A 22,866-nucleotide genomic window follows, 5' to 3' on the forward strand; every position below is an offset into this window, starting at 1 on the left:
TGGTTCTTGAGAAGAAGTCGAAAATGTGAAAAGTTTACAGACGGACAGACAGACGGACGGACACACATTTGGTTATATATTGGGTACATCAAGTCCAAGTCCTATTGGATACTGCTTCTTGGATACAAAAAAAGTGTACACACGAGAGAGCATTATTTGGGTAGTTACTGTTCAAATCTTATTGGATATTAATCCTCGTGTCCGTATTTTATTGGGTTTTTTCTTATTTTTTTTTTATTCATTTCAAATTTATTATATATTTAATATTTGCTGGTAAATTCAGACAAGACTGAAAACCTTTGGTTTTGAACCCATATTTTTGTCAATTTCTGTGATATAGCTCTTTTATTGTAACACCTAACTAATTTGTTCTTAGCAATAAGGATATACACCTGTATATTTCAAAATAACTAATATTAAAATATATGAATACTTAAGTGCAAAAAAACTGAATTGTGAAAACACAACTCAACACATCTCAGACTCTGTTCAACCTTTCTTGAATAACAAAATTAAATATTTATGGAGAAACTTTTTTTTGAGTCATGACCAATTAATAATAAGCAAATGCCCATTACATGTTGGACAGAATGAAGGTATCCAACAGGCATTGGACAGGTGTCCTATACCTGTTGGGTTGTATTTTGACGAAGGGATTAAACTACCCAAGAACAATTGAACATGTGTACATTGTCCAATTCTATTTGGGTTTCTTAAATCTCCTCATCAAAATACAAGCCAACAGGTAATGGACACCTGTCCAACTCCTCTTGGATATCTACATCCCACCCAACAGGTAATGGACACTTATTCAATTCTTCTTGGGTTTCTTGAATTGTTTCATCAGAATACCACCCAACAGGTAATGGACATCTGTCCAACTCCTCTTGGATATATACATCCCACCCAACAGGCAATGGACACTTGTCTAATTCTTGGGTTTCTTGAATTGCATCATCAAAATACAACCCAACACGTAATGGACACCTGTCCAACTCCTCTTGGATATCTACATCCCACCCAAAAGGTAATGGACACTTGTCCCAATTCTTCTTGGATTTCTTGAATTGTTTCAGCAGAATACCACCCAACAGGTAATGGACATCCGTCCAACTCCTCTTGGATATCTACATCCCACCCAACAGGCAATTGACACTTGTCTAATTCTTGGGTTTCTTGAATCTCCACATAAAATACAACCCAACAGGTAATGGACACCTGTCCAACTCCTCTTGGATATCTACATCCCACCCAACAGGTAATGGACACTTGTCCAATTCTTCTTGGGTTTCTTGAATTGTTTCATCAGAATACCACCCAACAGGTAATGGACATCTGTCCAACTCCTCTTGGATATCTACATCCCACCCAACAGGCAATGGACATTTGTCTAATTCTTGGGTTTCTTGAATTGTTTCATCAGAATACCACCCAACAGGTAATGGACACCTGTCCAACTCCTCTTGGATATCTACATCTCACCCAACAGGTAATGGACACTTGTCCAATTCTTCTTGGGTTTCTTGAATTGTTTCATCAGAATACCACCCAACAGGTAATGGACATCCGTCCAACTCCTCTTGGATATCTACATCCCACCCAACAGGCAATGGACACTTGTCTAATTCTTGGGTTTTTTGAGAATCCCCTCATCAGAATACTACCCAACATGTTATGGACACCTGTCCAATTCCTCTTGGATATCTTCATCCCTTCAATAGTATATAAACTAAAAGGTATTGGACATTCTTCTTGGGTTACTCAATTTTTTTTCGTAAGAAAGAAAACCCAATAGGTATTGGACATTGGTTCAACTCTTCTTGGATATTACATCCCAACATTAAAATAAAACCCAACAGGTGATGTTTACCTGTCCAATTCTTCTTGGGTTACTTATACCCTTCATTAAAATTGTCAAATTTGTTTTGGATATTTATACTCTTGCATTAGATTGCAAACCCAATAAGTATGACATTTACCTTCCCTAGTTGAATTCAAATTTATCTGCATAAGCATACATAATTCCAAAACATATTTAATACTTTAATTCTAACATTCCACATCTCATTCAGTGTACACTTTACAAATGATAGGAAATATATCAGCATTTTGTGCCTAAACTATTTGCCTTGTAAAGAATTTTATAACCATGTTTGCAAAATTTAAATTTAAATATTGGAACTTGGAGCAAGTCATTACAGGTAGAGCAAGATGCTGAAAACCATATTGATAAATAGATCACACCCTTGATAAAAATTTGCCTTCAGTTGCTAAGATTGTGTTGTATTATATGGAAAATTTCTATAATCCTGTTTATTACAGATACATATACAATGCATATTTTCCCTGTAATAATAAAATACTTCTGAGATGTAAAAAAAATGGATCAAATAGTCACCGATGTTAAAAGATATTACATGATCTCATTAATCTGGTTTGGAAATCACAAACTTAGTTTTGAAGCCGATAAAACAGTATCGCACCAGAAAACTCAGTTACAAGTACAATGAATGAATTTGTTGTATTAAAACTTTGAAATAATTGATGCACTATGTCCAAATCTTTTCGACAAATCGGGATAAAGATATTAAATCAAATCATCACTCTTATAAGTCTTAGAGCTAGAGAAAAGTCATTACATGCCCAAATTTTACATGTAAGACTTTGATCCTATATTTCAATAAATGTCAAAATGGTTTTATTTTTGTTTCTGTTCAATACTTTCTTCTCCAGGGTCTCTCATGGCCTATACTGTATGATACCTCCATTGACCCTGCTCTTTTATATTGCCATATGTTTATCCAGTAGCAGTGGTTATGCTCAGGCAATCTTTGAAATATTCCTCATTTCATTCATCTCCTTCAGTTCTGCCTCTGTCCATTTTATTCATTCTGCAATTAGATAAAGGCATTTCTTTGCCGTATAAAACATGTTTTTCTTGACTACAGCAAGACCACCCTTTATGTTGATCAAACCCAACCAAGAAGTAGAAGTATATTTCTTATTCAGAAATATGTATTGATAAATAAAATGGAAGAAAAACTAAATTCTATCAACTCTTTTTCTTCTTCTATGTCTAACTGCATCTTCATCCTATCCCCCATCCGCCATAATTTTATCAAAATGGAATTATCATTCAACACACAAAACGATGTTGCATATTAATTAGACAGTATGTTAGTTTCTGATTGTTAAGAAGTAGATTTTAAAAAGATTTTACACCTATTCCTTGCAAATTTTAGACTTCTAATGTAACACTATCAGTACATTAGGGGTACTAATCTTCATAAACATCTCTACACTTAATGATAAAGCTTTCACATTAGTATTGTTTTTAGCCCAAAGGTTCTGCCAAAGAGGATTTAAAATTGACCCAAACCTTACTAACTGCTTTGAAATTATGTTGACAGGGACAGAGACACACTTGACACTCCATCCCCCTTCCTGGGGTATGCTTTGCACAAAATTTAATTAAAATTGACTAAGCTGGATAGAAGTTGAAAATATGAAAAAATTACAGTCAAACATATTATGAATAACTTTCAGCACATCAGACATGAAGTAGTGATCCTTAAATAAAATACACCTACAAGATGAAGCTGTTTTATTCCTTTGAAGTGATATCTAGTATTTTTTCTTTTCCTGTATGCCACCTCTATCAGAACAAAATGTTATATTGTACATGTATTAACATAACCTATGACCGTATAGTACCCCAGTATTTACTTTACAATTAATTAAGTTCTGGAACCAACCCTCAGATGTCCTTAAAACAAATGATTCTAAACTGGCAAAGGTAAAGGTCATCTGAAGAATTTAAAATAAAATGATAGTACAAACAAGCAAACAGTGTGCATGAAAATGTGGCAAACACTAGAAAAAATACTAAGGTACTTTCTCAAACTTAACATGAATACTAAAGAGGTTTTATGTAGCTGTATTGCACATACCAAAAGCTTTCCTGCAGTTAAAGGTTGGTTGCCTAGTAGTTATGTAGTATGTACAAGTTTTTCCCTCTATCTCTTCTAATTTAAGAAGCGAAAATGTCTCTAAAAATCTTATGGTTGGCATGAAGTATTCCTGTTCATTTTACTGATTACTTACAATTGTCCTATTTCTGAGGGTCATCTTCTGATGGGTGTGTTCCCTGCAATGTTCACAACTGAAGTTCCTGTTTGACCTGTTACATATTGAAAATCCTCAATGAACAATTTCCATTGTAATTATTGATTACTTTTATAAAAAAAAATCTAAACCAATTTATTGTAACATAATACGTAGGAAAATATTTATGTAATATCAATGGAAAAAAGGAATCATTATCTCCAGTTATCCTAAAATCCCAAGTAAGCATTAATCATATAAATTCACATACGTAAACCCATTAGCTTTTTGTGCTATTAAATCATAGTCATCGCTCTGCAATAAAGGAAATCAAGTACTAATCCACAGCTTTGTGGCAATAAAGTTACTATCCCCGAGTAAAAAGTGACAAGCCCAAATATAAGGCAAAAATTAAAAAGTATCATTGAAAAAAGGTTCATCGTGAAAAAAAGTCAGGGGCCCGTTTCATCAAAAGTCGTAAAGTTAAGCCTTAACTTAGGCGTACTTCCAGGGATTACGCCAAAATTTCGTCGGGCGTAATTTGCGTTTCACCAAGTGGCGTAAGTCTAGTCGTAAAAGATACGCTTAGTCACAGGACTAAGTCCTTGACAACGTTGCATTGCACAGGCGCAAAAACATAAACATGGCCCAAAGCGTACAAACATGTATAAATTGTAGCACGTCAATGTACAGAATAACACAAGTTATAGATAAATTAATACTTGCACTAATTGAAACATGCATGGGTTTATAGTGTTATGTAAGAGACATGCATCTTTTAAGAAACCAATTTTAGTTTTTTACAATATTTCAATAATAAAAGTCTAATAAATTGAAAGGATGAAAAGGACAGTACATGTACTTGTATTTCGGAATTAAGCAAAACTATTCATTTTGGAAATTTAATTACAGCCATACCCCCTCTTCCCGAAATTGATACAGGTTAATAACTTCGCCTTTGATAATAAATTTCATGATTCGATAAAAACTGATTCTACTGACAAATACTTATAATTAAGTTTGAGACAGAATAAGATTTAAAAATTTTAATAAGAAATGTATATGCAAGCAAAAATAATGAAAACAAAATGCAAACAGTTTACATATGAACACATTTTGAGTCAAGAAATAAATTTTACACGTTTACTACTATGGTACATGTAAGATAATCCTCTCTGTCTTTATTAATGTTTTGTCAATTCAATTGATTCATAATTGTTCAGTTATAGAAAAAATCCTTTACTATCTGCAGATTAAATGTGATGTACATTTGTACCGTTTTTACGCAGAGAGAGAGAGAGAGAGAGAGAGAGAGAGAGAGAGAGAGAGAGAGAGAGAGAGGGGGTTGGAAAAATGACTACAAAGATATTCCTACAAAAATTATCTGCTTGTGTGGTCTCTGTCTTTAAAATTTAGTTACAGCTACTCTTTATTTTATTTTCATTAAAATGTAAGTAATGCAGGAAATCAAAAACATATATATTTTCATCTTATATGTGCTTTATATGCGCTCAGATTATCTTATACTATGTAAGATTTGCTCTTTTAAACAAAATTATGAAAATTAAAGATGTCTTCTGCATCAATGTTTGTCTGAGAAAAAAAAAATTAGGAATAATTCATTCTTGAACTTAACTGTGTAATTATCACCGTCTTACATCGATATTATAAAAGCAATAATTTATTACCACTTTCAAAAATCTCTTATTGTCTATGAGACCCCAACCCCCTCCCTGGGTTGGGGTATATGATTCGCCGGAAAGTCATCACTTGTCCCAGATACCTAGGAAAATAATTACTTTCATCCTTAACTAAGTAATCTGTACATCCAATGCTAATTAATCTGCAAATTCGGGAGATTCTGAACCCTCTCTCCGACCCCCTCTGGATCCACGCATGTGGACGAGAAGTAAATAAGAAATGGACTCTTCAAACATGACAAAAACTATTTGGTTTTAAGATGGGTTATTTTTTTGAATTTTTTTCTTAAATGTAGAAAATTACATGAACATGATGAAAGATGATAACTATGCTTTTGAAACCGATTTTTTTTTTGTAATTTTTGTTTTTCAGAAAATATGCTGTTGGAAAATATTTTTCAAAATAGACAATTTTAATGGGTCTCTTTTTAGTAAATGAAAAAGAAACTAGAGGTACCGTAAGCAATGAGTTCAATAAAAGATATCCCCCCGCCTTCCATATAAATATAATGGCAGTGTCCATGTTTTGCTGTGGGAAACCCAAAATATGTGTCGGATCAAAAAGTACAATAAGGCACAATGGCAATATATAATAAAGATTCTGTGAAAATTTCACCAAATTTCAATCAGTGATATGAAAGGAGTTGCGGATAGAGATGGGTACCCCCAAAGCGTAACTAAATAGTATATACATGTACATATACATGTATCGTCCCGCTTTCAGTTATATATGTAAATTGATTTGCAATAACTTAGACATACAATACCACAATCAAATGTGTATGATTTCATTGTCAAAACGTAAGAAATCTCTAATAAGACAATCTTTTCTTCTCAGCAGAAATTTATCAAAATATTATTTGAGTACGTTATAACTCAAATCAACTACTTCCCCAAGTAGTTGTAACAACCCCCCCCCCCCCCTCCCCCTCTTCAAAATATGTATAATTAAATAATGCATTGTTTGTATTTTAAATTCTTCTTAGAACCTTACTTTTTCTTTAGAACTCGCTAAAATTAATAAAAAGGCCTTATTTTAACTATACGTCCTAACTTACGCCTACCCATGAGTAGATTTAAAATTTTGGTCTAAATTTAGTCAGGCGTAAGGATACGCTCTTTAATGAAATGCAAATATTCTTGCTAGTCCCGACTTTACGCCGGCGTAGCGCTACGACTGGGCGTACGACCTTTGATGAAACGGGCCCCTGGGTATCAACTACAAATGATTCTTTTTAAAATTAAAGATTAATTTAATTTTCGCTGGTAAAATTTAATCATATATAAATTAATTATTTAAAAAAATGAAAAAAAAAATTTAAATATTCCTTTTCTGGTCATTCACTAGTTCGTCTAATTAAAACGAAGCAAAAATCATTTTGTTTTCATCTTGAATCATTTAAAGCCATATATGGCGTATATACAATGAAAATTATTAGAATAAAATCATAAGAACTTATTATTTGTATCATTATTTTATATAAACATGATAAAGATAGAAATTTTCCGAAAATTACAAAATCTAAGTCAACTGCGTTATAAAGATATCAAAATTTAATTTGGATTCTCGGAATTTTCTCCGAATGTGTATTTTAAAATTCCTAATAGCCCAAGGGGATTCCTCAGTGCAGAAAACCACTAGCCCAATCCTCAAAAATGGAAGCCCCGGGTGTAGCGCGATGCTAATTACACACCCATCATGTGAAATAGTTATAGTAGCCCTATATCAATTTCAGTATTGTTTTAAATCAATTAAAACAAATGACAAGAACAATAATTAAAAAAAAAATCAAAATAAAGCAGACACTCAGTCAAAATCAAAGACAGAAAGAAGCACTGTTTTGACTGAAAGTTTTTCAGTAATACAATGAATCTCTTAAGTTACATATCAGATGAGATAAACTTACATACAATTATTTAGTTGTTGTCAATTATCCCATTTATCATCATCTCAGCTCACTATGCGATTGTAATATTGTCTACTTGAACCGATAATTTACAGCTGATTCATGAACACACGATTGTTAAAATTTTCATTTCCCTTTCCAATATACATTGTCAGAACATACTTAGTTGGTTATGATATAAAATTAAATAATAAACACTTTCGATTTATTAAAGATTATCTAACAATATACGATCATTTACTAAATACTTCTCGCCCTCAAGAGAGTTAAAAGACAGAGAAAATTCAAAATACATACAAGTGCAACTTAGGATTAATTGTTCCGATATATCTATTTTAATTTTGTGCACAATTTTTTTCAAAATTACATTAAAATCAATTTTCCTTAAACAAGAACCCAGCAATAGATAAATATTAATCGAATAAACTTACCTTTTCTCTTGTCAGTCAGAAAATCTTGTTGACATTAAGTGTTTCTTAGTCGCCATATTTTTTTTCCATGAAAACAAACGTTGTTATGATCAGGATCAACGGAAGTTGATTTTCGGAACTCTCGAGAATTTAGAGTTCCGAATGTAAAACTGAAACAACAAAACACGGTGAGTCCGTGAAAGCAACTTTTTTGGACACTTTTTTGGACAAATCGTCGTGTCCAAGTTTTGTTGGATACTAACCTGCAAATACCCAATTAGGGTGTTTTAAGCATATTCAGCGACACTTCTTATTGGGTACCCAATAAGCAAAAAGTACCCAATAAGTACAATCTTGGCATGAAAAATACCCAATAAATGCACTCTCGTAAACACGGACGGACGGACGGACGACGGACAAAATGTGATCAGAAAAGCTCACTTGAGCCTTTGGCTCAGGTGAGCTAAAAATGATGAATTGGCACTTGTTAAAAAACTCATGGGGGTGGGGAGGGTGGAGCCCCCCTTTTCATTATATCCTCCACTGTAAATACAGAATAGTTGGCAAATACAATACTGTAAACAGGGCTAATACAGAAAGGAAAGTAGCATCGCCCACCACAGTCCCGTTTTGTGTTGCTAATACAGAACAGTAAACTTAAAAGAAAAATACCGCTATCTTGTCTCAAACAGTGTTTAGATTTTAAGTGCACCGACTGTCCACCTGTCCAGAACATTTTGAGGACCTTCCAATTATATGGTCGACTTGGGCTGCCGGTCTACTGTTATGTCGAACCCTGGGAGCAAGTGAACTACTTCAAGGTTATTGACATGTGTGTTACAAGGTAGTTGTCTCATCTGGCTTGATATTTGTTTAATATTTGTCGTATATGTAAATATAGTAATCAAGTATATGGTTAAGAAAAAAAAAATCTACGTATTATGTAGAGAACGTGACGGTTTTGTATCTTAGAAACAGAACCTGTCGAGTTCTCTAAATAATTTGTGACACGATCAACCAAAAATAGCTCCGCCCACTTTATATCTGTAAAGCATCCAAACTTCCGCCAAAGTTTTGTGGAGGAGGCCCCAAGGGGGGTATGCACCCGCTTCAAATATATTTCCACGGAAAACGTAAGAATTGGTCAGATTAGTTTGACAATTTAATGGCGTATACGTTATCGAGTGATGGTCAGTCTTGATGGATAAGGTAGATAAGGTAACCGTTATTGTTGTGGTCTGTTGTAGATGGAGATTTATCATTATATATTTCAGGGGTCTTATAATCCCGGTTTAAATCTTACTGCCTGGATTTACAAAAGCAAGATATTATACTATAAAGATGGATTCGATGTCATGGATTTTTATTTTCTAACTGAAATGCGACATTAAAGCAATCTGAAAGTGAAAGGGGAAATATTTTCTTTAAAATTTATAATGAGAAAACATCAGCATTTACTATTTGTACGTGCTTTTGATAAATTGAATAAGATTTTTTTAGACCGTGCTGTATTTTAGATACAGAATAGTTGGCAAATACAGTACTATATGCAGGGCTAATACAGAACGGAAAGTAGCTCCGCCCACCACAGTCCCGATCTGTATTGCCTATACAGAACAGTAAACTTAAAAGAAAAAAAGGCTATCGTGTCACAATTGAAATCTTTTACAAGTTCTTTTGGCTTGAAATTTTATCAGGTAAACCAAATTAGTCCATTTTCCAGTAAACTTTTTAACCTATTTATCAATAGATAAACGTGATGACTTTAACTTTTCTATCGTCAACTTCCCTTACTTATGCAGCAATATACCTTCGTCACCTGCATACGGAGTATTTATATCTCAGTTGATTCGATATGCAAGAGCATGCTCTACGTATGAACAATTTCTTAAACGAGGTAAATTATTGACAAGCAAGTTGATGAAACAAGAATATCAGCGGTCTCGTTTGAAGTCATCATTTCGTAAATTCTATGGTCGATACAATGACCTTGTCAGCAAATACAATTTATCATTGAATGAAATGCTGACTGACGTTTTTCATACCAATTGTTAGTCCATTATTTATACACTGAATTGACCACGGATTTTTTCCGTTATATCCTGATTATGACAACGAGCACACGGCGGGTGTGACCGGTCAGCAGGGGATGCTCACTCCTCCATGGCACCTGATCCCACCTCTGAAGTTTCGGGGGTCCGTGTTTGCTCTGCTCTTATTTTGTATATTTGTTTGGTGGACGTTGAGATTGAATACTGTTCGTTATTTCCATATCCTTCCTTTAATAACACTAAGAGAGATTGTGTATATTACAAATTGATCAAGCATAAACACTAGTTAAAGTAAATAAAAAAATCATATTTTAGTCTTCTGTAAATATTTGTACACAGAGACAGTAGGCTTTGTCAATCCCTTGAACCAGAGATTATTTTGATTATCAATACAGAGAGCACGGGGGAAAAGAGGACATTGTTCTGGTGTGAATAGGGAACTGACCATTAATGTCCAGCAGATGGACACTGGAGCATTTTAAAAAAACAAACCATTACATACCAAACTGTGTCCTAAAACATCTGTACAGATTCCCTGAGGCCAGAATTCAGACAGAGTGGTGACCAAAATAAGAAAAACGATACTCTCCTAATGTGGTGACCACCACAACCTTTCTCGCATGCAAGTCAGATACACAAATGTCACCATTGATGTTCTCTGTGATGTACGTCACATTGTTGTACAGTCTTTGTCCTTTATAACCCCACTGCTTGTCCTGTAACTTCCGTCTTCCCCTATTGTATCTGGCTATTTTGTGGTCTCTATCTCTCTCCAACCCGATCAATATATGTCCGTTGATAGGAGAGGGGTAGATGGCTCCAGGTCTCCAGCTCTCCATCTCAGTAAATGTGTTAGTGGACGTGGCACTAGTTACTATGTAGACAGTGGTTTTTTTTGTAATCTGTGTAAAGAAGTTCTCCCGCTGTGGTGACTGTGTGGTTACCTTTGGAATATGACATACTGGTGGATATTTTCTTTAGGATGTTTCCTTCCATGTCATACTGAATGAGATTCCCCCACCTTTCACTGACCCGAAATTTATTTGGAGGTAAGAAAGACATATGACTCAGGGACATTTCTTTGCCCTGGATAGTCTTTTCACATACTTTTGTGACAGAAGAAATTTTCAACCTTACTGAGGAATCTATTTCTATTTCACCAAACTGTTTGGCTATTTCTTCTTTATTTAGTGTACCTAATGTTAAAGTTGAATGTTCGAGCTTAAGTTTGTTTGGCATTTTCAAAGAAGCTAATGAAATATCTAAATGGAATTGTATGAGATCAGAGTGTTTTATTGATGACATTTTACTGTCGTACTCTGAAATGATCTTTTCCAGGTAATTTATGTAGTCCTCTGTTTCTTTCTGTTGTTAACCCATATCATTCAGGAAAATGTTCTCGATCTCATCCAGTTTTTATTATTATCAGTTAATACACTGTCAATAGCCTTCTTCAGTTCATCTGCTCTCTTTATGGAATCTTTAACCTTTGCAATTTCTTTCTTGACATTATTTCTAATTGATTCAATGTTATCTTTAGCCTTAGGAATGACTGTTTTCAGACCTCAGTTATTTTCTTCTGATATTGCTGTAGAATATCATTGTAGATGGTTCAATGTCACTTTTATCATGATCACTGTAATTTTGGGCAAAGCATGTAGAGCAGATAGGATCATGACAATTATCACAAAAGACATTTAATTCTTCTGTGGGGTGGATCTTGCATTTCTCTGAAGGAAGTTTTTTCTTTCTCTCCCTATAGAGGACAATCTCATGTCCACTGTTCTGCTCAAGATGGTGCTGTTTGCATTGGAAACAGATTCGCTGATGACAGGTATTACAATAAAACTCAGAGAAGTTTCTGCAGGATTTTGTGTCACACTCGATAAAGTGCTGGGCTGTATCTGGTACTTGATTCATTATTATTAATCAAAACTCTAGAAATAAAATTATATTTATTATTAGAGTGTATGTAAGGCCCTGTAATTTTTAAAGCTAACAATTTTGCTACTATACATTTGAAAAAGAAGAATAACCTACCTTCTTAAAACCTTTTTCTGTGATCTGGTAAATGATTTTTTTTTCATAATACCCTACAGTCCTGATTGATGTCAGTCATTGATAATCTATTTAATTGAACTGAATATATTACCTTCTTCAATGAAAAATATTTAAATCTCCGTGCATTCTTTGTAAAGTTGCAGAAGTTAAAGAAACAAAATGGGACTAGAATTAATACCGTGAAGTAATTAAGTTAAGGGTAGCATGAAAAGAGGACGATTATGTTAAACAATATAATTGTATGTTTTTGTTTACCATTAATGATAAAAAAGATCTGATTTCAGAATAAGAAAATTATGATAACTATGGAATGATCTCAGGCTCATGTATAATTATTAAACTGAAGGAATTTGTGCATTTTAGTATGAATATACTGTAAGAATCGTCATTAAAGAAGTTCAAATGCATTTACTGTTTAAGCTTTTTTTTCAGGTCAACAAACAGATTGATTAACAAAATAAGATTTTAAAGGGGAAAAAGCTTTATCAGTACATGCATTTGAATTGTATCTCTTTTTAAAAGGGGAGTAACAGAATCTGTTTGTCTAGCTGTCTCACTGTCTATCACAAAGCAAAAATTTGCTTGGAAAAAACTGAAAGTCATATATAAACTTTAAAATATGAACTGGATCAAGACCATGATAAACTATAAAATGTACAATTCTCAATGGAGAAGGACTCAAACCTTAATGTTTTATTGTATTCCCTTGACCCACTTATATGACAATTGTAAGCTTAAAACCTACTCCAGCATGCTAGAGGTTCACGGCGAGACACTCTTGACTTGGCTCTGTGAACCTCTAGAATCCATTGTAAAAATTCTCGCCGCTGAAACCCTAAGTGAAAATAAATTATTTAATCAAAAATTCAGGCTTTGAATATTCATTCAATATAACAGGGTCCTGAAACTCTTCACAAACCCAGACTAAGTCAGACTGCTTACCATCTGATGTGTGGAGAATCTGATGAAACACAGAAATCATAACAAGAAAGACCTCTAATTGTTGACACCCCCCCCCCCTGAAAGACTGAAGAACAAGTCTACACAAATTTCAGATTCTATCGCAGCACATCTGTTCTCAAGGTTCAGTGCTATGTATGGGAATATCAAGCCTAGGTCAGTTTTATCCAGGTTTAAATTAAATCTTAAAATGTAGGTATTTACAAGATGCATGCATTTAAATGCAGGTTTTTTTTCAGTACATGTACATGTACTCATTTTCCAAATTCTCTTCAGTCAAAATCAATCATAGTTTTGATTTTATAAATTAAAAATATAAAAATTGGATTGATCTTTTACCATTGATTTTCTTCAAAAGGAAAGTTATTAATTAAAACTAATTTTGATTCATGGGTTGATTTGAATATATTTTGTGTATTTTAGCATGGAATTCAAAAAGCAAGGGAAAAATAAAAGATATAAAAAATTTAATCATTATAATGATAAAGATTAAAAACTATACAAATTAATTAAATTGTTTTATTAGAAAACTGCTGAGAGAGCACATCATCCAAGTTTTTGTATCTATACTTCTGTCCACTGTACAATGCTTAAAACAAAGGAATTGGAGGACAAATACAAACAAATTGTGTCAGAGTTGATCACATTCCTCCAGAATAAAGATCCTTCTCATAGGGACTATGAGCAAATAATTCAAACCATAAGAGATCTCCTGTGTGGAGCTCTGGGAACTGAACTCTTTATAGTCAGGGAGTGTTTGAGTGGAATACTTATAGTATCTGATGATGAGACTGATATGATTACAGTAGGGAGACAGTGGGTGTATGTAGGTCTACTGGGCATGCTCCTCCACAAATCAAAGACCCTGAAGTTCAAAGCGCATTAAATCTGACATTTATATAATGGATATAATACTTTTTGTGGGTAAATAATTCTGATGTAAGGACCACTAAAAGGACTGTAAACTCAATAGGCTTTTCTTTACATTTTTCCTTAAAAATGATTGAGATTGGTATATGATCTAAACATGATAAATTATGGTACGGCAAACACACAAAAGAAAAGCAAGAATTTACTTACAAAACGTCAGAGATACTCAAGCTGTAGAGTGTAAGCTCTGAAGTATCATGAATATCTTAAAAAGAAAGAAGACGCAGGCTATTAATTGCGTTTCAACATCAATACATATACGACGAAAAAAAACCGCATTTACATGCATGTAGTGACTTTATTACGAAGTTCCACGTGTCTGAAATAAAATTAAAACACCCTCAGAATTTATTTTTAAATTAAATTCAAAATCGAACTTAAAATTAATACATGTATTATGATTGTATACTACTTTCTAAAACAAATTGTGTATTTAAAAAAAGGGAAAAAAACGTTTCCCAAGAATAGTCTATGAAGCATAGTACTACGGCGGTAGATTCTTTTTTTTTTTTATAAAATTGAAATATTGTAATCCAAGTAATAAATAATGTGCGCATTTATTTGTATTTTGTATTTATAAAATAACATCGTAAATCTGATTTGAAGCAATCAGAATAGCTTGAAATAGGCCTATAGGAATGACTTCAAAGTGACTGTGTGCACCTTTTCAATGATAGAATCTTCCGTATACGAGGGCCGTTTAAAAATTACGCGGACTTGTTGCACAGAAAAACTATTTGATGACATAATCGGGCAAAATATGACACATAATAAAAAAGAATCTTTACTTAATGGTCTTAAAAATTTCATATCAAAATATTGTAAATTGGTATCAATTTTGAGTGATTTTTCAGGACATGTCATTAAATCATGGAGCAGCAAAATCGTCGACGTCACAGGCATTATAAAAAATATGTGATTGAGCTTTCATCTTCTCTACTTTTTCCCAAGAGTACCTGTATAGTTTGAGTTACCTTATCTACTCAACATCCAATCACCATTTCTTGTCAAGCTTAAAATCTATTAAACAAGTAAAAAATATTCTTTTTTGTTTTAAAACCAAAAACTACAGGTATTTATGAGATATAAGGTGATATTGGTGACTCTCAATCACGTTCTTTACATTCCGGATAAAGTTTTTGTCTTTTATCTTCTTCCCTTCCTCCCTTATAGCCTTTTTACAGAGGTCTAACGGTCTAAAATTTCAATTTGCTATTTGTGGACGAATGTCACGAATACCCTAGTTTACTACATGTTTCATTTTGGATCTATGTTGGCGATGTCTCGAGCATTACACATTATTTAACAAAAGTGCGATGCGCGGTCAATTCAGCAGACCTCATTTTTACAGTCGTTTTCACGGGAATTGCATCACAGAAAAATCACTATATTTCTGTTAGCACATCAGATATCACGTCAGAAATCTAAATACATAATAATAGAACAATTTAAAGGTACATTTGAGAAAACTGTGGAAAATAAATCACGAACTTGAAAAGAATTAAATATTTGATTTCGCATGCTTTTGCTTCAATGTTTTTGTCGTGCTCCATACCTCTCAATCAGCGATATCAACATACCGATAATTTTAGTAGAATTTTTTTAAAATACAGAAATTTTGCCCAAAATTAATTGGAATCTTTAAGATACATATTTATGTGAAATTTCATAACTATATGTCGTCTGTAAAAGTAAATAATAGCACAGTCTGCGTAATTTTTGAACGGCCCTCGTAAATCCAGAAACATGCCACTTGCGGCCGTGATATCCTGATTTAAAAAAAACGAAATTATAGACTTATAAGGGTAGAATTTAACATTAGTTTTAGTGTAATTAAAATAATTGTCACTCAGTTTAGGCAGATCATTGTAAGCAATGTTAAACGATAAGTCATCCTGTATCACCTTTCAGTTTAACCGATGAACTCGTCCATGGATGCAAGTTACCTGAGATCCCTACGCAAAGAAAAGCGCGAAATCTCTGAATAGATTATTTATTCGACATAGAAAAGAATCCAACATTTAACCCTTAATATCTTAGAATATATAGACATTTTCAGCAAAAGCTTCATTTTTGTCTCTTGAAATGTTTTTATTTACTCAAATGTTATATTTTCGTAAATCGATGACCTAGCATCGTTTTTGATAACTCAAGCTCTTCTAGGACTTGAGTAAAAAATAATTTCAAAAACAGAAACTCATTTGTCAAACCAGTTTGTTTGTACTGAGTTCACATTGACAGGGGTTGAGACATTATTTGATTTTACATTTGTTTTTGTTCGATTGTATATTGTTTAACGTCCCTCTCGGGAATTTTTCACTCATATGGGAAGCTACAACCTGCTGGTGGCATTCGTAATACAGTACATAAACTATTATCTTTACGTCTTGTGCAAATACTTGAACACAGAAACAGTAGAATTGTTCCTTCTTCCAACCCAGAAATTGTGTTGATCATCAATACAGAGAGCACAGGGATTTCGAGGACATCGATCTGGTGTGAGTAGGAAAGACAGGAACTGACCATTAATGTCCAGCAGGTGGACACTTGAGTAATTCTTACTAAAGCCATTGCACACTAATACGTGTCCAAGAACATTTGCACAGATTCCATAAGGATGGAATCCAGACTGAGAGTGGTGACCAGAGTAAGAAAACCGATATTCTCCTGTTGCAGTCACCACCACAACTTTAGCAGCATCCAAGTCTGATGTCCAGATATCACAGTTGATATTCTCTGTGAGGTAGTAAATACTTTGATAAAGATTTTGTCCTTTATCATCCCACTGTATGTCTTGTAGCTTTTTTCCTTCTCTACTGTATCTGGTTATCCTCATGAATTTATTTTTCTCCATCCCAACCAGTATGTGTTCATTGATAAGAGAGGAGTAGATGGCTCCAGGTATCCATTTCCCTGTCTCAATTAGTTTGTTGATGGACATGTCATTAGTTACTCTGTAGACAGTGTTTGCACTGTTATCTGTGCAAAGAAGTTCTCCCTGTGTGGTGACTGAGTGGTTACCTTGGAAATACCTTGAACTGATGTGTATATTATTTGATGAGACGTTTCCTTCATACTGAATGAGATATCCTGAGACATCACTAGCCCAAAATTTATCGAGAGCCAAGGGAGACAAATGATAAGCATGTCCCTGGATAGCTATTTCACTTTCTTTTGTGACAGAGGAAAGCTGAAACTTTGCAGATGACTCTAGTTCAATTCCACCAAACTGCTTGGATATTTCTTTTTTATTTAGTGTACCTACTGTGAAAATAGGCAATTCTGGTTTAGCTTTGTTAGGCATCTTCACAGTAGCTAATGAAATATCTAGATGGAATTTGATTAATTCAGTGGGATTTATTGATGACATTTTACTCTCATAGTCTACAATCATTTTTTCCAGGTACTTTATGTAGTCCTCTATTTCCTTCTGATGTTCCACCATAATATTTAGCACAGAGTTCTCGATCTCATCCAGTATTTTATTATTATCAGTTAGTATATTGTCAACAATGTCCTTCATTTCATCTGCTCTCTTCTTCATGGAAAATCTTACCTTGGCAATTTCTTTCTTGACATTATCCCTCTTTTCTAAAATTGATTTGACATTATTTTTAGCCCCAGGAATTGCTTTTTTCCAGATCTCAGTTATTTCCCTCTGACATTGCTGTAGAATTTCATTGTAGATATTTTCAAGGTCACACTTTTCATGATCACCGTGGTGCTGGGTAAAGCAGGTAGAACAAATAGGATTCTGACAATCATCGCAGTAGATATCTATATCTTGTGTTGGGTGGGTCATGCATTTTTCTGACGGAAGTTTTCTTTTTTTCTCCTGATAAAGGACAATCTCATGTCCTTTGTTCTTCACTAGGTGGCGCTGTTTGCAATGGCCACAGAATCCCTGATGACAGGTATTGCAATAAAACTCAGAGAAGTTTCTACAAGATTTTATGTCACACTCGATATAGTGCTGGGCTGTATCTGGTACATGTAGTTCATCCATTTTTGTTTATCAAATCTGTAAAAAAAAAATCATTATTATCATAGTGAAGGCGAGGTACTTATAAGTTGGTTTATCTTACAACACTTGCTAGATGCTACCTAAACTTATTACCTTTTATATGATGTAGCTGGAAAATGAATATCTTTTACAATATCCCACATTCATGATTAGTGTCAGTCATTGGTAATTTATGTGCATTTAAGAAGAACGCAGTATACTACCTTCTTCAAACAAAAACATTTAAATCTCTTTGTATTCTTTGCAAAGCTGCGGGATTTAAAGAAAAAGGGGTTCCAATAATTTAAAGAAGATAAGGGTAGCATGAAAAGGTGACCATAATGTTAAACAATATTGGCTGGTTCTTTGTTTGCAATTAAATGATAAAAAGAAGTGGTTCATATAATCCTGATGGTTATGAATTGACCTCATGCTCATGTTTTGTTTTAAACTAAAGGAATTCATGCATTTTAGGAAGAATTTGCTGAGAAAAAAAATGACGTTAACCCTTTGACAATCGTATCTGTCAAATCCGACCGATAAGCCTTTTTTTTCTAGCGTAACTCTAAAAAATTTCCAAAAGTCAGGTACCATTTTAATCTTGAGACTCTATAGAAGTTTATTTTTTGCAAAAACCTATAAAATATAAACATTTATTTCTTAATTTACTCTGACTTAATTACGAGAAAAAACTTCGAAATTAAAATGTGCTTTTTCTACAGCATTCCTCCTTATTGTAAAAAAATAATGTTTTCAAATAAAAAATTACCTAAGAATCAGGAAAATTTTAAGAAACTATTCATATATTTTTTTTCCGCAGAAATGTATTGAAAGAAATGAAAAATTCAAATGTTTATTGCAGTGGTCAAACTGGTATTGGCGTAAAACATGTAATTTTAACAATCGACTTTAAAATTGTATCGACAAAAAGTAAAGGCGTATTTGGAAAATGTGAATTTAGTTGAGAAAAGTAAAAGAATGTAGCTTTTATTTGGTACATGTTTTAAAGTTCTCAGTTGAATAAATCCCATACATATCCACGCTTGATATGTTTTAGGGGAGACTACAGGACTGGGAAGAGATTAAACATGAGGAAAGTCATTCCATACATCGCCAGTCAGTTCAGGAAAGACAAAATCTGGCTCCGTCGTACCAAACCCAGCAAACGACAGTACCAGATCATGCTGGCTATAGACGACTCCTCAAGTATGGTGGACAACCACTCCAAACAGGTCTGTAATAAAAAAACATGAAGGGTAGTTCAAGATACAGACAGATTTAAAACAAAAAAACAAGGATAAATCAAACAAAAACGTCAAGGACAGAAACATATTAATTTAAATCAATCAAAAAATCAAGGATAAAGAAAAGAAATAACACACAAAAATAAATCTGATTTAAATTTATAGAAAGACATGCAAAATGATGGGGAAAAATAAATTTGTGTGGATGATTTTTCATGTCTATGTCAAAAGAAATACCAGTCAGGTTTTAGTAACACAGATTTATTTTCTTTTAACAGTTGGCCTTTGAGTCCCTGGCGTTGATTTCTAATGCTCTGACTTTGTTAGAGGCGGGAGATCTAAGTATCTGCAGGTATGCTATAGGTCAATGTAAAAGTAAGTTTCTGTTAATGGGAATTTAAAAAAAAGATTATAGTATGAATTTTGAGTTCATTTTTTAATAAGCAAAAATTATATCCACAGTTTTGGAGAGTCTGTACAAGTCCTTCACCCGTTTACTGAGCAGTTCACAAGTCACTCCGGGTCCAGATTGTTACAGCAGTTTACATTTGAACAGAAGAAAACCAAAGTGGCTCAGGTAGGACTGAAAAGATGTTAGCACATGTGCACCAAATGTAGCCAATAAAAGTTATGACAACAGGTCTGTGTACTACATCATTCTTAGTTACTCTATTCTCCTTTCAGCTTTTGAAGAAAGCCACATCAGTGATGCTGGACGCTCGGTCCCGACAGCGGGGAATGCTGGGTAATCCTGAGACTTCACAGTTACTGCTGATCGTGTCTGATGGGCGGGGCTTGTTTAATGAGGGAATGGAGACGGTCAGATCGGCCGTCAGACAGGCGCGGGAGGCTGGGGTGTTCCTGGTGTTTGTTATCATTGATAATCCCCAGAACAAGGTACATAACTCCCGTATTCCCAATGTTCTATTTTTGGATAACTTGAGTGGAATGAATTAATGTTTTTCATATTACTTTAAATATTATATATCATATGTTTCCAATTCCAGGATTCTATATTAGATATAAATGTCCCAGTTTTTAGAAGCAGAAGCCAGGTAAGAACTCAACAAATCAGAGATGGATTAAATTATAAGTAATCAATAGCAAGCCTCTATGCTCTTTATGTCACTAAAGTAAGTAACATTGTGGTCCCTCATCCTCTTGTTGTTGATGTTTTCCTGAAAATTATTTCTTTACAGGAATTTTGTAATCATTTCCTATAAAAAGGGAGAGGGCAGATAATGTTTTAAAAACTTTGTGTTCAATCCAAATATCTTAGTTATTATAAAAAATAAAGTATGTTCACATCAAGGGGAGAACTGCAAAAGTTTTTTCGCCTGGAATGACAATAAATTATGTTTGTTCATTTTACTGACTTTGATGGCACGCATAGTAATGTTCAAGAAAATAGTCATGTTGACTTAATATGTACAATTCATTTGTATTTGTCAATTTCAGCTTCCAGAAATCAATCCCTACATGGATTACTTCCCTTTTCCTTTCTACATCGTACTGCGAGACATTAACTCCCTTCCTCACGTGTTGTGTGACGCCTTAAGACAATGGTTTGAACTTGTGACAGCAGTGGATGTTTAATTTATTCTGTGTAGATTCTGTGTAATGCCTTTTACACACCTTGTTTAAAGCTGTATCAGAGGTGCTTTATTATTAATTATGTGTAGATGTTATTTGATGACGTGTGACAATGGTTGATCTTGTAAAAGCTGAGTATGATTATCCTGTGTAGATGTTATTTGATGACGTGTGACAATGGTTGATCTTGTAAAATTATGATGATCCTTGTATTATAATACAAAATCTTAGCTGTGTATGATTATTCCTGTGTAGATGTTATTTGATAAAACTGTAAGAATGACAATGGTTGATCTTGTAAAAGCTTGATTATTGCTGTTTAGATGTTACATTGCTGTGTAGATGATTATTTTGTGATGTATAACAACGATGTAAAAGCTGTGGTGATTATGGTTGAATATATTCTTGCTACCACAAAAAAGAGCTAGAAGCAGAGATGATTATGCCTGTGTAGATGTTATTTGATGACGTGTGACAATGGTTGATCTTGTAAAAGGTGTGAATGATTTATTCTGTGTATATGTTACACATGTATTTGATGCCGTATGACAATGGTTGATCTTGTAAAAGCTGTGGATGATTATTTCTGTGTAGATGTTATTTGATGCCGTATGACAATGGTTGATCTTGTAAAAGCTTTGGATGATTATTGCTGTGTAGATGTTATTTGATGCAGTATGACAATTGTTGATCTTGTAAAAGTTGTGGATGATTATTCTTGTGTAGATGTTATTTGATGCCGTATGACAATGGTTGATCTTGTAAAAGTTGTAGATGATTATTCTGTGTAGATGTTATTTGATGACGTGTGACAATGGTTGATCTTGTAAAAGTTGTAGATGATTATTCTGTGTAGATGTTATTTGATGCCGTATGACAATGGTTGATCTTGTAAAAGTTGTGTATGATTATTCTGTGTAGATGTTATTTGATGTCGTATGACTATGGTTGATCTTGTAAAAGTTGTAGATGATTATTCTGTGTAGATGTTATTTGATGCCGTATGACAATGGTTGATCTTGTAAAAGTTGTGTATGAATGGTTGATCTTGTAGATGTTATTTTATGTCATTTGTATGATCTTGTAAAAGCTGTGGATATTTATTGATCTAGTGTAGATGCTTTGTTGTAGATGATTATTCTGTGTAAATGTTATTTGATGTCGATGTGACAATGGTTGATCTTGTAAAAGCTGTGGATATATTATCCTGTGTACATGTTAACCTATGATGTGATGAAAAAGAGGGAAAATAAGATTATTTGATGCCGTATGACAAGATCTTGTAAATGGTATGCATTGTGCAAGATGTTATTTGATGCCGTATGACAATTTAACTTCTTGATTATCCTGTATATGGATGTGCTGTGGTTTGAGAGGGCATATGTAAATATACATGATATTATATAAGTGTTAAATAAAAAAAAAAATGATTAAAAAAATGGACATACAAGTTATAGAATTAATCTATTGTAACAATATTTAATATCTTTTTAAATATTTTGTTTCTAGTGAAACATTATACCATGTTATACACTTAGTCTAGATAAATATTCTTTTTCACATTTCAAAATTTGATGATAATATTAATGTACGCTCCCAAGTGATAAGAGAGCTGAAAAAAATTAGTTTATAATTTTTGGACGAGAAGTGTTTTTATGAGTCATTTTTGTTATAAACAATAAACCATTGTATGGGCAGCATTTTGATAGAACTTTTCACAAGACCAGTAAGACACTTGTAAAATTTACTATAATATGGTTTGACAAAGTAACAGTTGATAAAAATGTCAAATCGTGTATGTGAAAAGGGGAGGTTGAAACATGCATGTGTGATTTTTAGTTTATCAACTGAAAGTATGCCATGAGGCACATTATTCGAATTGAACTTTGTTTGAGGGATGTTA

The 22,866-nt window shown here is 33.5% G+C and overlaps 2 protein-coding genes and 1 long non-coding RNA gene across 3 annotated transcripts; 1 reads left to right on the plus strand and 2 right to left on the minus strand.

The window, feature by feature from the left end:
- Positions 1 to 1,903: 1,903 nt before the first annotated feature.
- LOC134247514 (uncharacterized) lies at positions 1,904 to 8,372 on the minus strand. The gene is made up of 3 exons (XR_009987869.1): positions 8,143 to 8,372; positions 4,105 to 4,180; positions 1,904 to 2,891 (listed from the first exon to the last, which is right to left on the minus strand). It is a non-coding gene; the product is annotated as an uncharacterized LOC134247514 (long non-coding RNA).
- Positions 8,373 to 16,503: 8,131 nt separating this feature from the next.
- Positions 16,504 to 18,129, minus strand: LOC134247512 (uncharacterized). Its single transcript, XM_062729864.1, has one exon. The coding sequence runs from the start codon at positions 18,127 to 18,129 to the stop codon at positions 16,504 to 16,506; it is 1,626 nt and encodes a 541-aa protein (XP_062585848.1).
- Positions 18,130 to 19,184: 1,055 nt separating this feature from the next.
- LOC134247513 (midasin-like) lies at positions 19,185 to 20,966 on the plus strand. Its single transcript, XM_062729865.1, has 6 exons — positions 19,185 to 19,358; positions 19,649 to 19,722; positions 19,833 to 19,947; positions 20,055 to 20,267; positions 20,378 to 20,425; positions 20,829 to 20,966. The coding sequence occupies exons 1-6, from the start codon at positions 19,215 to 19,217 to the stop codon at positions 20,964 to 20,966; spliced, it is 732 nt and encodes a 243-aa protein (XP_062585849.1). The 5' UTR covers positions 19,185 to 19,214.
- The last annotated feature ends 1,900 nt before the right edge of the window (positions 20,967 to 22,866 follow it).

This window comes from Saccostrea cucullata, unplaced genomic scaffold (genome assembly GCF_032062105.1).
Source record: "Saccostrea cucullata isolate Sc308-1 unplaced genomic scaffold, CSIRO_AGI_Scuc_v1 ctg5375, whole genome shotgun sequence".
In the NCBI taxonomy this organism is placed as follows: Eukaryota; Metazoa; Mollusca; class Bivalvia; order Ostreida; family Ostreidae; genus Saccostrea; species Saccostrea cuccullata.

Excerpts from the sequence above, each read along its gene's own strand:
- LOC134247512 (XM_062729864.1), bottom strand. The coding sequence starts at position 18,129 with ATGGATGAACTACATGTACCAGATACAGCCCAGCACTATATCGAGTGT.
- LOC134247513 (XM_062729865.1), top strand. The coding sequence starts at position 19,215 with ATGAGGAAAGTCATTCCATACATCGCCAGTCAGTTCAGGAAAGACAAA. Across the intron at positions 19,359-19,648 it reads TGGACAACCACTCCAAACAG|TTGGCCTTTGAGTCCCTGGC; the intron begins GTCTGTAATAAA and ends TTCTTTTAACAG. Across the intron at positions 20,268-20,377 it reads TTGATAATCCCCAGAACAAG|GATTCTATATTAGATATAAA; the intron begins GTACATAACTCC and ends TTCCAATTCCAG.